This window comes from Zeus faber (assembly GCF_960531495.2).
Source record: "Zeus faber genome assembly, chromosome: 2".
In the NCBI taxonomy this organism is placed as follows: Eukaryota; Metazoa; Chordata; class Actinopteri; order Zeiformes; family Zeidae; genus Zeus; species Zeus faber.
The window spans coordinates 33,579,057-33,594,521 of record NC_137189.1 but is presented as its reverse complement, the minus strand read 5'-3'; the positions used below and the strand labels follow the sequence as shown (position 1 = coordinate 33,594,521).

The 15,465-nt window shown below is 43.8% G+C and overlaps 1 protein-coding gene across 1 annotated transcript; it reads right to left on the bottom strand.

Moving 5' to 3' along the window:
* Window positions 1-154: 154 nt before the first annotated feature.
* On the bottom strand, window positions 155-11,877 carry mdka (midkine a). Its single transcript, XM_079996572.1, has 6 exons — window positions 11,778-11,877; window positions 11,546-11,634; window positions 3,283-3,362; window positions 2,756-2,923; window positions 1,667-1,828; window positions 155-882 (listed from the first exon to the last, which is right to left on the bottom strand). The coding sequence occupies exons 3-6, from the start codon at window positions 3,359-3,361 to the stop codon at window positions 854-856; spliced, it is 438 nt and encodes a 145-aa protein (XP_079852698.1). The 5' UTR covers window position 3,362; window positions 11,546-11,634; window positions 11,778-11,877; the 3' UTR covers window positions 155-853.
* Window positions 11,878-15,465: the final 3,588 nt, after the last annotated feature.

Genomic DNA, 15,465 nt, shown 5'->3' with positions numbered 1-15,465 from the left:
GTTGTCAATGGTACAAAAGACTTAACCAGTGCGACTTGAGTTAATCCTAAAATTTTTATTCCCAAAAACTGTTAATCCTACGGCAAATGCACAACAGAGGAATTCCTTCGAATCCTATTCATGGCTTACCCACCCTAAATGATAACACCCCACCCCAAAACAGAAACAAAGAAAACACAAGAAACAAAAGAACAAACAATGGAAAACAGACTCAAACTACCTTGAATTTATGTGTCAGTGAAAAAAGACACCGCCAGGTTAATTGCTATTGACTCCAGTGAATTTAGGAATTATCAAAGCTGTTAAAGTACGAGCCATCGCATTTAAAGACTGCTGCTGCACAAAGTAATTAGGATAAAAAATAAAAAATGCTACAACAATTTGTTAAAAATTGGACTGGATTGGACATTCATTTATATATCCATCTTTGTCCTAATCTAGAATATACATAACAGACAGCAAGCGCCCAAATGATATACCGTATATATATATTTTTAAATGGTGTTATGCAATATTTCTACTGGTTTGAAAAAGGGTTTTTTTTTCTGGTAAAACAAAATTTTAAGGTACAATAGTGTGTGGGGAACAAGGCTGAAGTCCGAGTATTCAAAAGAAAAACTGATCACCTCTTAACAATGACTACCGGAGAACAAATGAACCATTAGTTTGTAAACGTAGGTAAATAAGTGTACCTTAAAATAAAGTGTGACCGTTTTTTTTTTTTTGGTAAACACATACGACACAGAAAGCGTGTACACACACATCAGCACTTTGTGTTTTTAACGTCTGCAAACGGGGGGGGATTCAGGATCCTAGTTTCATCCGCCTCGCCCTCGCCGTCTCCTCTCCCCGTCTAGTTCTCCTTCGCTCTGCCCTTGTTTCCTGAAAGAGGACGAGCACATAAGCATAAATATGAATATGAGTCACGCTGTCGGCGGCGGGCTTCAGTTCGCAGGCGAAGCACGAAAGTGAAGCCGGAAAAAATAAAAATAAACTTGTGTTCGAGCGTCGGCTGAATTTGCGTCTGGTTTCCCTGCGTTCAACAGTTTTGCGTCGTCGTGACGGGAGGCTCGACTCTTTTTTCAGAATCAAAAAAAAAAAAAAAAAAGAGCCCCTCGATTTGACAGGACGAATATTATGCTGAAACGAATAGAAACTGAAATGAAACAGAGCAGCGTTTTGTTTCGTTTTGGTTTTTTTTAGGCTCAAACCGCGTGCCGTGAAAACTTGTCGCATTCCGCTTCAAAAAGAAATAATGTCAATTCATCTGTTGCAGCTAGAATCCCGGAGAGTCTCGCCCTGAAAGGGAGGACTGTGCGTCGTCGACGGAAGGTGATGCTCTTTATTGAGATTCGGTTCTTGACGAGTCGCTCCGTAAAACCAAGTCTGCTTTTCCGACAGAGAGAGGGCGTCCTCAAAAATGAACGAGAGTCAGAAGAGTCAGCTCGGCTCCGTCGGACGCTTTCTCAATTCTCGCAAAAAAAAAAGAAACAAAACCAAAAAAAAAAAAAAACCCACATTTCAGTCCGTCACAATTTTCAATTTAGGCGGAAGAATGCAAAGCGTGGATCTCAAAAAGCCTTTTACCTTTTGGCCTTTCTCTGGAAATGATTTACTGTGGCAGATTGTTTAATCCTAACAAACAAACACGGACGCAAGCACCGACCTTTGGTCTTGGTCTTGGTTTTGCCCGTGCAAGGCTTGGTGGCCGAAATCGTCTGTTGGCATTCGGCGTCGTACAGGGCCTTCTTCAGGGTCCCCGATCTCGCCCGCAAGCCAGAGCTTGGGTCACATTCACCCCAACTCCCAAAGCGATACTTACAGTCCGCTGGAAGAAGGGAGAGAGAAGAGGAAGGAGAGAGGAGGAAGGAGAGGAGAGGAAGGAGAGGAAGGAGAGAAGAGGAAGGAGAGGAAGGAGAGAAGAGGAAGGAGAGAGGAGGAAGAAGAGGAGAGGAAGGAGAGAGGAGGAAGAAGAGGAGAGGAAAGAGAGGAGAGGAAGGAGAGGAAGGAGAGAAGAGGAAGGAGAGAGGAGGAAGGAGAGGAAGGAGAGAAGAGGAAGGAGAGAGGAGGAAGGAGAGAGGAGGAAGGAGAGGAGAGGAAGGAGAGAAGAGGAAGAAGGAGAGAAGAGGAAGGAGAGAGGAGGAAGGAGAGAGGAGGAAGGAGAGGAGAGGAAGGAGAGAAGAGGAAGAAGGAGAGAAGAGGAAGGAGAGAGAGGAGGAAGGAGAGAGAAGAGGAAGAAGGAGAGAGGAGGAAGGAGAGAGAAGAGGAGGTCATAAAAAGGTAAAATGGTATTTCAAAAGCTGATTCACAGACATCTAGACATTCAACCCTTTACTGAACAGAATCCATTAAATATATAAACAAAATGAAATAGATTTCATTAAATGATGATCATCACCGTTAACCACCTTAGTCTAAGTGAAAGAATTCTTGGGATTTATTTTGCATCCATTCTATTATAAATTCATATAATAATAATAATAATAATAATAATAATAGAGATGTTATACGCTACAGGATATCAATATGTATCATAATATGTATTTATACACAAAAATAAACAATGTCTGAACTTCACGACAATAATATAATAATGTATAAATATACAACATATGGATGAACCTCCAATCCAAATCATTATTTATGGGCTGGGTTTGTGTGTGTGTGCATGTGCGTGTGTGTGTGTGCGTGTGCGTGTGCGTGTGCGTGTGCGTGTGCGTGTGTGTGTGTGTGTGTGTGTGTGTGAGTGAGTCACCTCCGAAGTTCTTCTTCCAGTTGCACGGCACTTTGCATTTCATCTTTCTGGTTTGCTGGTCGCACGAGCCCTCCCTAAAGCCCGCACCGCAGTCGCCGTTGCTAGGGACACAGTTGCCATAGCGCCAGTCGCTGCATTCTGACCCTGATTTGGGCTCTTTGCTTTTCTCTGGGCGGGGGGGGGGGGGGGGGGGGCACACACTGAGTTAACAGGACGTCCTTTACCGGGCTGTTTGGGGACGGATCGTGAGATTCCAGAGACAAAATCAGAAAAGGGGCGACAGACAGAGAAAAGGCAGAGGAGAGACAGACAGAGGCAGGAAGACAGATGGGAGAGAGGGACTGACGGAGAAGGCAGGGAGATAACGTCAGATGGAGAGCGAGACAGGAAGACAGGAAGACAGACAGACAGACAGACAGACACCAAAAAAGACAGACGGATAGAGAGACAGGAAGACAGACAGGCAGACGGACAGAGGGACGGAGAAAAAGGAAGACAGAAAGACAGACAATCATCATTTTCTTTACCTTTTCTGTTTTTTCCACCCGCAGTCACAGTGTGGACGGCCACCAGGGTCAACACCAGCAACACCAGCACACCCCTCATTCTGCGCACACACACACACACACACACACACACACACACACACACACACACACACAGTAATCATTAAAACATGCCATTAAACATGTTTTAAACTGGGGTTTTTTTCCCGTACTTTTCCACAGATAACAGAATAAAAGTGTCATTTGAAAGAATCCCGCACGTAACAACTTCCTGCTAAAAATCCCTACTTCCTATTTTTTTTTTAATCATGTCTCTCGGGAGCCCGCGCTAAAAAAAAAACATCCCCTCATGGCCACCTCATTTGTGGCGATACAGCGAAATAATCACCTCCTTAAAAATGGTCCTCAGCCAGGAGCGCAAAACCTCCGACCCCTTGGACTTCTGGGATATTCGTTCAAAATAAGAAATGCTCATTCGAGATGATTTATACGATCTATCTGAAGGACATTTTTTTTCCTTACTTTTCAAGTTTTGGCTTCTTTCCCTTCCTCATTGGTCCAGACCAGAAATTTGCGAGATTTAAGACCAAACAAACTCCCTGGGAATCACTCACTAGGAAGCGTACTGAAATCTGACCAAGAGTAAAATATATTCGGACCTCAGAATTGAACCTAAAAGTTAGTTACATCGCTTCCTACACACAGGACTTTTTTTTTTTTTTTTTTTAACAATTTCACAACGTCTTGTAGTCTATTTCAAAGTCTTAGAGCGTAGGTGTGCACCCTCATCTCTGATTGGACAGTGACCTTAATATGCTGCCACCTACAGGTTGTTTGGGGCATTACTTCACGTTGAGCGCCGGGGAAGTGATTGAATCTGTGTGTTGTCAACATTCCCTCAAAGTCTGATTGATGATTCTACAAACCGTTGGCTGCGATGGAAGCTACAAAAAAATAAAAAATAAAAATCCACAAAAATGGCTCCATCCGTCTCCAAACAATATCCGCGGGGGAATCCTAACGGGTTGGGACAACTTGTACGGAATTTATACATTTTTGAGAAGTCTTGGGCTAGTCAGGCCCGATTGGATAAATCCAGACCCCACGGCCTCAGCGGCTTTGAAGTCAGAGTTTGGGAATCACGGGAGGTTGGTGGAGGTCCTCGAGTTCCCTAAGTGGCAAATAAAACAAGAGCACGGTGAACGTCACCGTGGCAACCGGCGATCCACGAAGCAGATTCTCACCAACGACAGGAAACAAGCCTGGAGCGAATGTGAACATTATGTTCATTATGTGCAGAGTGTGAGGAAATAGGTTTTGGATTGTGGTGGAAGGACGCTCGGATTACCATGCGCCGGTTTTTGCAGAGGCCAAAAATCTGCAATTTGTCACAAAGATATTGGATTATCGCAGCGCCATAGAAAAATATGAAATGGGAAAAGAAATAGGGAGAAATCAAAAGAAGAAACAGGAACTCAATGATGAAAAAATATTTAATTAATTTGAAAAAAAATGATCTGCCATGACGGTGAGGGGATTTTACCTGATAAAAAATCTCTCAAAAGAAGACAAAATAAGAATTTGTATAATTTAAAATAGTCCAGAGGACGTGGTGCTGCTGAAAATAAGTTATTGATCTCACTTAAAGGGCTTCTTTTTTAAAGGTTTTTGAAGAAATCATTTTGAGGCCAGTCAATTTATCTGAAAGATAGCGAGACGGAGAGAGAGGGAGAGCGACAGACAGACAGACAGACAGACAGGGAGAGAGAGAGAGAAAGACAGAGAGAGAGGGAGAGAGAGAGAGAGAGAGGGAGAGAGAGAGAGCACCCCATAGCAAACCTTTTACCCATGATGCACCATCACATTCTTCGCGAAGTCGTTGACCGAGAAACACAATGTGTCCACACTGCAGGGAGTGTGTGTGTGTGTGTGTGTGTGTGTGCGATTGTGTGCGTTTCTGTGTGTGTGTGTGTGCGTGTGCGCGCGTGTGCGTGTGTGTGTGTGTTGGCCTACATAGACGAGGTCACATTCCTTTTGTCTGTTCAAAGTAGATCTTTCTGTCTCTCTCACCCTCTCTCTGGGACCAACAAGGAGTTCATCCCTCTGTTGTTATGTCATCACATTAATACGAATAAAATGCACAAATCGGAGTCATCACTGAGAAGACGCCGTTCAACTAAAGTTTTAATAAAGTTACACACACACACACACACACACACACACACACACATACACACACACACACACACGTATTTTTGAGTTTTGTTTCAATTTCTTTTCATACATTTTATTTTCGGCAGCATGAAAATGAGCAACGTTTTCATGTCTTGTTGTCTTGTCTCTGTTCATGTTTTCTGTCAGTGCGTATAGTTCCATCTGCCAAGACATTTTTTACACACACACACACACACACACATACACACACACGTACACTCTTGAATTGAAATGAGGTCCGAGTAAATATACCTAGTTAGTGATGACCCATGTTTGTGGTGCACTTCTCAACTGAAAAATAATCGGTGAGAGACTGGTCCTCACAAGTATAGTAATACAAACAAACAATCACACACACACACACACACACACACACACACACACACACACACACACACACACACACACACACACACACACACACACACACACACACACACACACACACACACACACACACACACACTAATGTAGAGGTTCACCAGGGTCATGCTGATTGCTTGCAGCAGGCTGGAGTTGATTCCTGCTGTTTATATAATCCCGGTTTACATTACACCTCCACGAACTTCTTATACGGGATTTTTCATCAATGCTCACTTCCCACGCAAACACCACATCAAGCCAAAAAAGGTCTGGACGAGTCACGCTCTGGATTTCACCTCTACATGCAAGGCAACCAAAATAGTTTCCATTCTCCTGGAATGAAATAAATATTGATTCTTAAATCATAAATAATAAAAATAATAATAATAATAATAATTTTGTTTATTGTCCTGTATATGATATGACCTATCATGCCTGAGCCTAACTGAATGTAACTTTTGATAATTATTTTGAAATGAATTGTATTCTAACAAATCTGGACTATTATAAATGTCGTTTTTAGAAATTTCACAAATTCTGCAATGCCGCAATTCTGCTTGAAAATAATGGAATGAGGAAAATCGACATCATTCTAAGCAACTCACATCACTGTCAGGGATTTTCCTCTATTTATTTCTGGTTAAAAAACAAACAAACACAAATGTATATGTTCAGCCACTCACTCACTTAACAGCCCACTAGAAAGTCACAGTGATCTGGCTCAAACCTTGTCCAAGTCTATGTCTGCTGACTTCTATTTGCAGCAGCCATGTTGAAAAATGTCTTCTTATCGTGTCTCGCCCGGGTCACATTCCCCACGGGGATTTATTTCGTCCTGCTTGTCCCACGGAACCAAAACGCACAGGAACACCTGCCGCGGCTCTCTCGGTTATGATATGATCATGAAACGAAACACGCAGAACATTCCACAAAGCAATATACTGTATGTCGGCGAGTGAAGGGAAATTACAGTCCCCATCAGTTCAAACGGACGAAACGAGCTGCTCTGCTGTCATTCCACTGCGCCCGCCGAAAGAATAACGTCTCATGCTCGGGAAAAGCTTTGGCTGAGAAAACTGCTTTGTGAGATGCAGTATCTCCCAGACTTCAACAGTTTAAATGGGGTAGTTTGCTTCTTTTTCAAGTCAGGGGCTTATTTAAATTTTGATTCCCATCATTTATTTATAACTGTTTGCAGCAGCAGCAGCCTCGCTGAAGGCTTTACCAGGGAGGAACTTACCACTCTGCTGCAGCTTCTCACTGTGCTCCAATGGCGTCCGATGGGGCAAACATTTAAGCCTTAAAAAAAAAAAAAAAAAAGCAACGTTTTGTTGCTTCCCCCCCCCCCCCCAGATTTCAACACGTTTCACAATCCAAACTTCGAAAAGAGCCAACCCTCAAATTCACCCAATTATCGTTTCCATTTACGGACCAATTCGTTTCAGCTTGATCAACAAAACCAACCCAAGCCCCGGAAGGTGGCGCCTCACACTCCACTTCTGAGACCGACTGACCTTTCCACAGAGTGGACGTCCTTTATTGAATTGAAAGCGTAATAATTAATTGTTGATTTAAAGATCATCGGTAAAGGTTTTTCTCATATAATTCACCCGGACCAAATGGGCTTCATCAAGGGCAGACGCTCCCTTATCTGGTCTTATCAGCATATCTCCAAGGAATAATTTCAATACCATTACTGCTTCATTAAATACTGAAAATGCATTCCAAAGTGTATTCCTTCGACCCGTCTTTCCTCCGCTCTTAAAGAGGACCTATTAAGCTCCTTTTTACTCAAGTTAATATAAGTCTCTGAGGTCCTCGAAAAACATATTTTTGAATTTTCTTTGCTGGAAAAAAAGACTCACATTATGCATTAGAGCCATTCTAACGTACCTCTCAATCCATTATGCCCCTAACGCTCTGTTTCAGTGGGTGGAGCCACCCTCCTGAGGCCATGAGTTATGTGGGCCAATGGGGTCTGAGCACAAGTTCCAGGTCCTGTGAGCCAATAGCGTTTGAGCCGTTTTTCGTTGTATTTACTCCGGAACTTTCCCTAATTTCACCTTATCGGTCCGCCAAAATCAAAACAAATTTAAGGCCTCAAAGTGAATTCTGACTTTTGATGCCGTTCTCCAAGCTCGTGGGAGACAGGGACGCACTGGACGCTCAGCTGGAAACACTGGAAAATAAATTTAAATAAAATACAAAAAATAATAATAATAATAACTAAAATAAATACATCTTACAATAAAACACACAATTTTTTTATTGGTTTTGTTTGGAGAAACGCACAGCGGCTCAGATGGAGCAGATGACCAGCGTTTTATGCAACGATTACTTTGTCATTAGTTTACCTCATTATTTGACACTTTGACCACTTCTTATATACATTTCCGACATTTGTAACATTATAAACGTACATGACAGAAAATAAGGAAAAGCATAACAGGTCCCATTTAAGAAATGTGTTTTTTTTGAACGGATACAAATTTGGTAAAACTCACCATCAGCTTCTGTCATCGCCAATGGTTACACATGACGCCGCTTCACTCCACAACGTGGCACGAGACAAGGACGTCCACTCCCCCCCTTCACTATTCGCCATCTTTATTAAACAACTTGCTCCATATCATTGACATACAAACAGAAAACCCGCAAAACGGATTTATATGCAGTTGAGATTCTGCTATACCTAGGGAACCCCGTTCCGTCCCGACCGGAAGTCTTCAGTCATGTATCTTATAACCATTTCAGATTGTTCAATGAAACGGAGTAAATTGAGAGGTCTACCACGACCACTTCCTTTCACCATTACAAAAGGCAACGTTGGATCATTTGGTATTTATATCTCCACCAATGGGATGTTTACTCTTAACTTTACTCCATTACTGAAATCCATCGAAGGATACCTTACTTGGTGGAACAACATACCCATCTCTCTAAATGGCAGGAAAGCAGCAGTGTGAATGAACATACAACCCAAAATAAACAAACTACTGGAAACTGGTTCAATACTCTGGATTCTATTGGAAACACAAGAAACCAGGAATAAAATCGGCAACATGACAATAGGGCAAAGACTGTGGAGGCCCAGCAGCCCCAAACATCTGACACTACTACCTGACACACGACCTACAATTTATTATAAAATGTCTACAACCGAAGAAACGATGACATCATACGATGGCAGGAAATGGAACAAACAGAATGACAGGAATCACCAAAATCAGATCTTCCGTTTCTCACAGAGCCCTCTCAGAATAAATGTATCGTTTTCCCTTCATGGAAACCGCAAGGAATCGCTTATCTGAAGCGCATTTTGGAGTCGGCCCAACTTTCATCGTCCACAACACTAACCCAGAGGTAGGAGACGGGCGGTTACAGCTTTCTGCAAAACCTCAAACAAAAAACGTTTCTCTCGAAATGAAATTCTATCGAACAAATAACACCCTTCAGCCGCCGCCGCCGCTCATCCGACGTCTCACAGAAATAGTCCTTTTTTTTTTTTTTTTTAATCTGTCATCCCTCACCAATGCAAACATTCTGAACCAACAACTATCCAAAAGGCATCCTCCCTCTTGAGTCACAGCAGCTCTTCAGTGGCTGCCTCCACGCCGCGGAAGCGTCACAAGTGGAAAAGCAGAAACGATCTCGCGACGTCCAACGGAGAGACGAAGGGCACCGAGGGAAAACAAAGCTGATACATTGAAGGAAACGCTGGCAACTTTTACCAGTGAGACAACCCTGTCAGTGAACCGAAGCCTGCTGGGCTCGGGGGGGGGTTGGCGTTGGGTGGTCGTTGGGGGGCGCGGAGTGGCTTTCCGTCTTTGGGCTCTTGTGTTGGCCGTGCTTCACCTGTCACACCGTCCTAGAGCCGCACACAAGCTGAGTAGATACGAACAAAGCACGGCCCCGACCCCACCTTGGGCCGGTGCCCTCGGAGCCGTGTGGGCGAGCGGACTGCTGCAGCCCGGTGGGGGTTGCAGGGCGCCTTGGTGGGTGGTTTTCGGGCCGGCCTCTGGTGGGTGGCCCCGAAATTGTGCGATTGACATCCCACAGGTCGACCAAACGATGGAGTTATTGGAACAGGTTCTGGGTGATTATGGAAGATTGGGAATTTGGAGCTGCCCTTTGCGGATCAACTCTGCGCAATGCCACATGAATTCCCCACTGTTGTAGACCTGCTGACAGTACAGTAAAAGGGAAGAATAATAATGATAATAATGATTTTTTTTTTTTAAAGCGAGTTCTAGATGCCCTCAAAGCCATTTGGAGGATGGTTTGTGTTGTTTTGAAAAAAAAACAAAAACAAAAAAAAAACCTCTTGTAAAGCTGCCACTTCGGAAAAATGCACTGTTCTGGTCTAAAGAGGAGTGATAGTCACAGCCTATCCACACACACACACACACACACACACACACACACACACACACACACACACACACACACACACACACACACACACACACACAGAGCCATGGCATAAAAAAAGCTGACAGACAGTATTTCTGCTTCGTCCTCATGTTTTAATCTGAGGAGGGAGCAGTGATCAGTGGACAAGAAAAAAAAAAAAAGCCATTTCTGCCCCTGAGCAGTCGGAGTTAGAATTCCACCCATACGATTAGAAAAAGGGTTGAAGAGGGGAGGATAAGGGGCGTCAGAGCTGCACTGAGTGCGTGTGTGTGTGCGTGCGTGCGTGCGTGTGTGTGTGTGTGTGTGTATGTGCGTGCGTGCGTGCCCGTGCGTGTTTCTGTTGACTCTATAATTAAGGATTTTGGAAAGCAGCTGAGCGGAAATGACTTTCCCCGTCTGTCCCAATTCGACCCGCCAGCTATTAGAAGTGAGACACACAGGGACGGAGTCATGAGGCCGAGCAGAGAACGTCCATATCCATGCTTCGCCAAAATGCATGCACGCGCGCGCACACGCACACACACACACACACACACACACACACACACACACACACACACACACACACACACACACACACTCTTGAACTGGTATCAAAGTGAGGTCTGAGTAAAAAGACCTGGTTGGTGAAGACCCATGTTTCTGGTTTCCACAAAATAGTCAAATCGGAGACCGTCCCTCACAAGTATAGTAAAATAAACGTGCGTACACGCACACACACACACGAATATGCGCGCACGCACGCACACACACACACACACACACACACACACACACACAGACACACATGCACACACCACTTCTCAAAAAAAAAAAAACATTAGTATGCACTTTTTTGCGTTTTTGCTTGTTAAGACTTTGCAAGTTGGAGTCTTTGTCAAGCTTTTTCAGGATGTACTGTTTTTGTATAAAGGATCCTGCAGCAGCCACACACGCCGCACAAAGCTTTTGTTACAACACTAGACCAGAGTTCAGATTTGTCAGACTTGGTGTCAGAGACGAGAAAAAAAGTACTTTCAAGTAGCCTGGGTTGTACTTCGCAGACGCTGCTGTCGCGCAGCCCGACCAAAGTATACGGGAAAAGACAAACATTTCATCCTGAATCATCCCTTTATAATCCCCAATAATTGTAGATTAAAGGGAAATTCCAACAAATGGATTTGCGTTAAAGGGACCGGGCAGGACTTCCCTGAGCCGGAGGAACCGACTCAGTGTGGATCCTGCGGCCTAGAGCCACAGTAAACCCGAGGGAAACAAAATAAAAGAGTATAAAAATGACTCAAACTGAACTCACTTGTTTCGTCGGCGTCAGTTCCAAACGTGGATGCTGCAGCGACAGGATGAGTCTGTCGGAGAGAGTTTGGGATATTCTCCCGAAAGGATCTGAGAGGGAGAGAGAGAGAGAGAGAGAGAGAAACAGTGAAAAAAAAAAAAAAACAAGTCACCATCTAAGCGGCGAAAGTGTCTCCAAACTCTTCATGTGGATGAAAAGAGGATGTTTATCACTTTATCTGTGGGAATCTTACCCTGCCCGGGTCTGGAGATAAAAAAAAAAAATGAAAAAAAAAAAACTTCTTCAAAGTTGGAAAAGTCCAGCCTCTCTGGGGAATTTGCAGAGCTTTTGGCTAAAGCGAAAGACCCCACCTCTCCCTCTCCCTCTCGCTCTCTCTCTCCAATTTTTCAGGCCTTTGTAAATGTCTCTCTCTCTCTCTTTCTCTTCTCTCTCACTCACCCATTGCACTCCCCCCAACGCTAACCCCCCCCCGCATCCTTTGTCTGCCAAACCAGTTCATACTGGTTGCATTAGGGCCCCCATTTACGCACCCTCACACAAAACACACACATAAACTGTGTCCTCTGCTTTCTTTTCAGACACACACACACACACACACAAACACGCACACACACACACACACACACACACGCACACACACACACAATGAATCACATCCCTGCAGTGTGTCACTAAGCGATGGAAAGTCTGTTGAAAATGCTTTTACTCATCGCTTGCAAAATCTCGCGCCTAATTACACACAAAACATTGTTCATTTGCTCACGTACGAGGCAGCAGGAGGTGGAAAGTAGCTTCATACCTCAACTCCACTCAATTTCTAGGCCCTTGACTTTTTTTTGTGGACTTTTTCTCAGAGGAAAAGTTTCTATTTCTATTGAAGAGATTTAAAATTTTTTTCTCCATTCGAGGTATGACATCGGTTTCTGATTTTCAAAGTTATACGTTGTTATGGGTATAAGGTTAAACGTTTATATAACAATAGGTGATTTGACGTTATACTGAAGACTGCGGCCAGAGCTTGGCCAATGCAAGTGCAAATGCATTTGTTTCATTGCTAGGAGTCACAGCATTTAGACAGACAGACAGACAGACAGACAGGCAGATAGACAGATAGATAGATAGATAAAGCAGAAAATGGCAATATGCAATTAACCTAAAAAATGTACAATATTAGACACAACATTTTGAAAACATACAATAAAAAAACTACCGCAAAAGAACAATAAACATCATAATACAAATAAACATGGGACAGAACGTGTCCTCACAATGGAATGAGAGGTCACAATGTTGATTAACTCCGATCGAGGATTTCGACAAGGAAGTAAGTTAAAACATGGAGCGCTTTGAGTTGACCGATAGGCCCCGCCCCAGACACTCTCTCATTGGTCGGTCTAGTTGTCAGTCAAACTGCCAGAAAGCGCAATTTGTAAATGGCCCCGACTACACAGGTACGTCCTCTCGTCTGGTGATATTTTGGTGATTTTCAAACAAAGACGTTGCGGCTTCAAAGACCAAACTTGATGAATTGGGGTATTTTGACAAGTTTGGGGTATTTGCGGTTTGTTTAACACTCCCTCTGAGAGCCCCATGTAGCAGGGCCCCTAACACCCCCCCCCCCCCGTCTGTCTGTTCCCTGGGGAAGGGAAACCATGGCAACAGGAAGTATTCTCTAACTAGTTCCGCTAAAGCCAAGAAAATCCAGGACGTCGGTCGAGCCCGGTTTGACATAGTTTCACTCAATTCAAGTAATTGAACGTATTTTAGGATTTTAGACTTTGGCGAGGGTCCCGTTTTCAGGCGACTGCGACTACTTTTTACACCAAAAAGAAAAAACAAAAAAACAAAAAAAACACTTTCCTGGAGAAAACGACATTTCCGGCGTTGGAAGCCATTACGTTTCAAACGTTTCAGAAAGAAAACGTTCAAATGAAATGAACCGTGCACGGCCGGGTGGTTTGACTGCGCTTGGCCCCGGTAAAACAAGCACAGCTTGAGCTAAATGAAGGAGAACATCACTGTTTTCATCTTGGGCTTGGGGCGTAAACAGGTATTGGTCGATGTGAGGTCAAAACACAGTTGTAAAGCGGTGGTAGTCAAACTGTTGGGGTTTTTTTCTGCCCAAAAAAATGTGTCGTTAATCGTAAACCGAGTCAGTCACATCCGTTTGTGGCCTTTATTGCCTATAGGAGCAGAAAGGTCCACGAGTAATGTGAAAATGCTAATAATAATAATAATGAAAAAAAAGAATGAAAACACAATGTTTTATTTTCAATAAACTAATAACGTTAACAACCCCTCAACTATTATACTATTTGATTTAGAGCTTAAAAAAAAAGACATATTTCATGAATGTAATGTCATGTCAAATTAGCGCTTAAAATATACAGTATATTAAAGGCCTAATTGAGTTATTTTTGTAACCCACACGTGGCCCACAGTTTGAAGACCACTGCTTTAAAGAGTCATTTCATCCTGTGGTTTGAGCCTCGATCCGTCCGCCGCACAACTTTGTAAAAGCTTCAAGAAGTGGGCGATGAGGAGTCAAGATTCAAGATTTAAGGTGCTTGTTTATCACGTACGAGCACACAGGTTTGTAGCGACATGGAATCGCCAACGCACCCGGAGACTACGCACGATGAGTACGAAGACGCAACAGCGAGGAAATTTAAGCCATCAAGTATCCAACTGTTGTGACGGAGCTGGGAGGGAAGCACGTGCTGGCGGCAGACGGAGGAAATGAGAACGGAGCGACCCTTCCCGGCGCGGGGTCGGGGTCTTCCGATTGGTATCACGGGCAGAGATATGGCTTATTGCAGCTTAAGGCACCTTAAAGCTCCAGCCCCACGAGAGGGACGGATCCTCCTGCGAACGTCAAGTCTTCACTCTGGTCTCCGCGTTTCATCCCAATTGATGAAACGCTCGGCGATCAGTCACGACGCCTCCGTTTCATCCCGACGCCACGTCGGTTGTTAACATGTGGATCCACATCCAATCCCCGCCACTACATGGGAAAAAATCCCAGGGTTTGCTGAGGTTCTGTCGGCCGCTTTGATGCCGTGCGCGCTGCATTGGCGGGAAGACCCGTATCCCCCGCCCGACAGAACGCCCAAAGGAAAATCATATCCACGAAGCCGCTTTCTTTCAGCGCGCGCGCGGATCATTTTAACTGGGATCTGGGATGCTCGACGGAGGCGGCGCCAACCGGAGAAAAGGACAAAAGGTGTACGGGAACGCATGATTAAAGGGGGTTGGGGGGGGGGGTTTAAACGATTGCATCTCGTGTCTTTCACGACGGAAAACACTTTTGGATGAAAACATAAGAACGGGATCTTGGCTCTCTTAAATGCAGCGACATTCAGAGCCAACCGGCCAACCCTCCGGCCCTGCAGTGGTGGTGCCGGAGGGTTGCCAGTTCAGTCAGCCGAGTTTCCTTGACTGTAACGTTCTGGCGTGAGGCCTTGCAGTTAATACCTGGCAACCCCCTGCTCGCGTCACAGCTTGTTTGTTTATTTATTTATTTATTTATGTATTATTATTATTATTATTATTATTATTATTATTAATAAATAAAGACAGATACAAGGTGCGTATTTGATGTTTATGAATTTCTGGAAGCCTCTCCTTTATAGCATTGTGATAGTATTCAAACGGGGATTATTTATTATTAATTTATTAAAAGAGGATATTATAGTCTGCAGATGATCCCCAGTCAACATCCAAGTCGTATCAAACATTTTTCAGTGATGTCTGACTGATAACATGTAAATGATCTTGTTCTTTGTTCTTCCTTATGAGCCCAAAATCAGTCTCAAAGTCCAAGCTGTTGGGTAAAAGTAACTTGATATTAGAAATAACTTTTAAATAACTGTTTTTTCTATTGAAAAATAAAAAAGAGCCAAACAGTGAAGCTGACACTA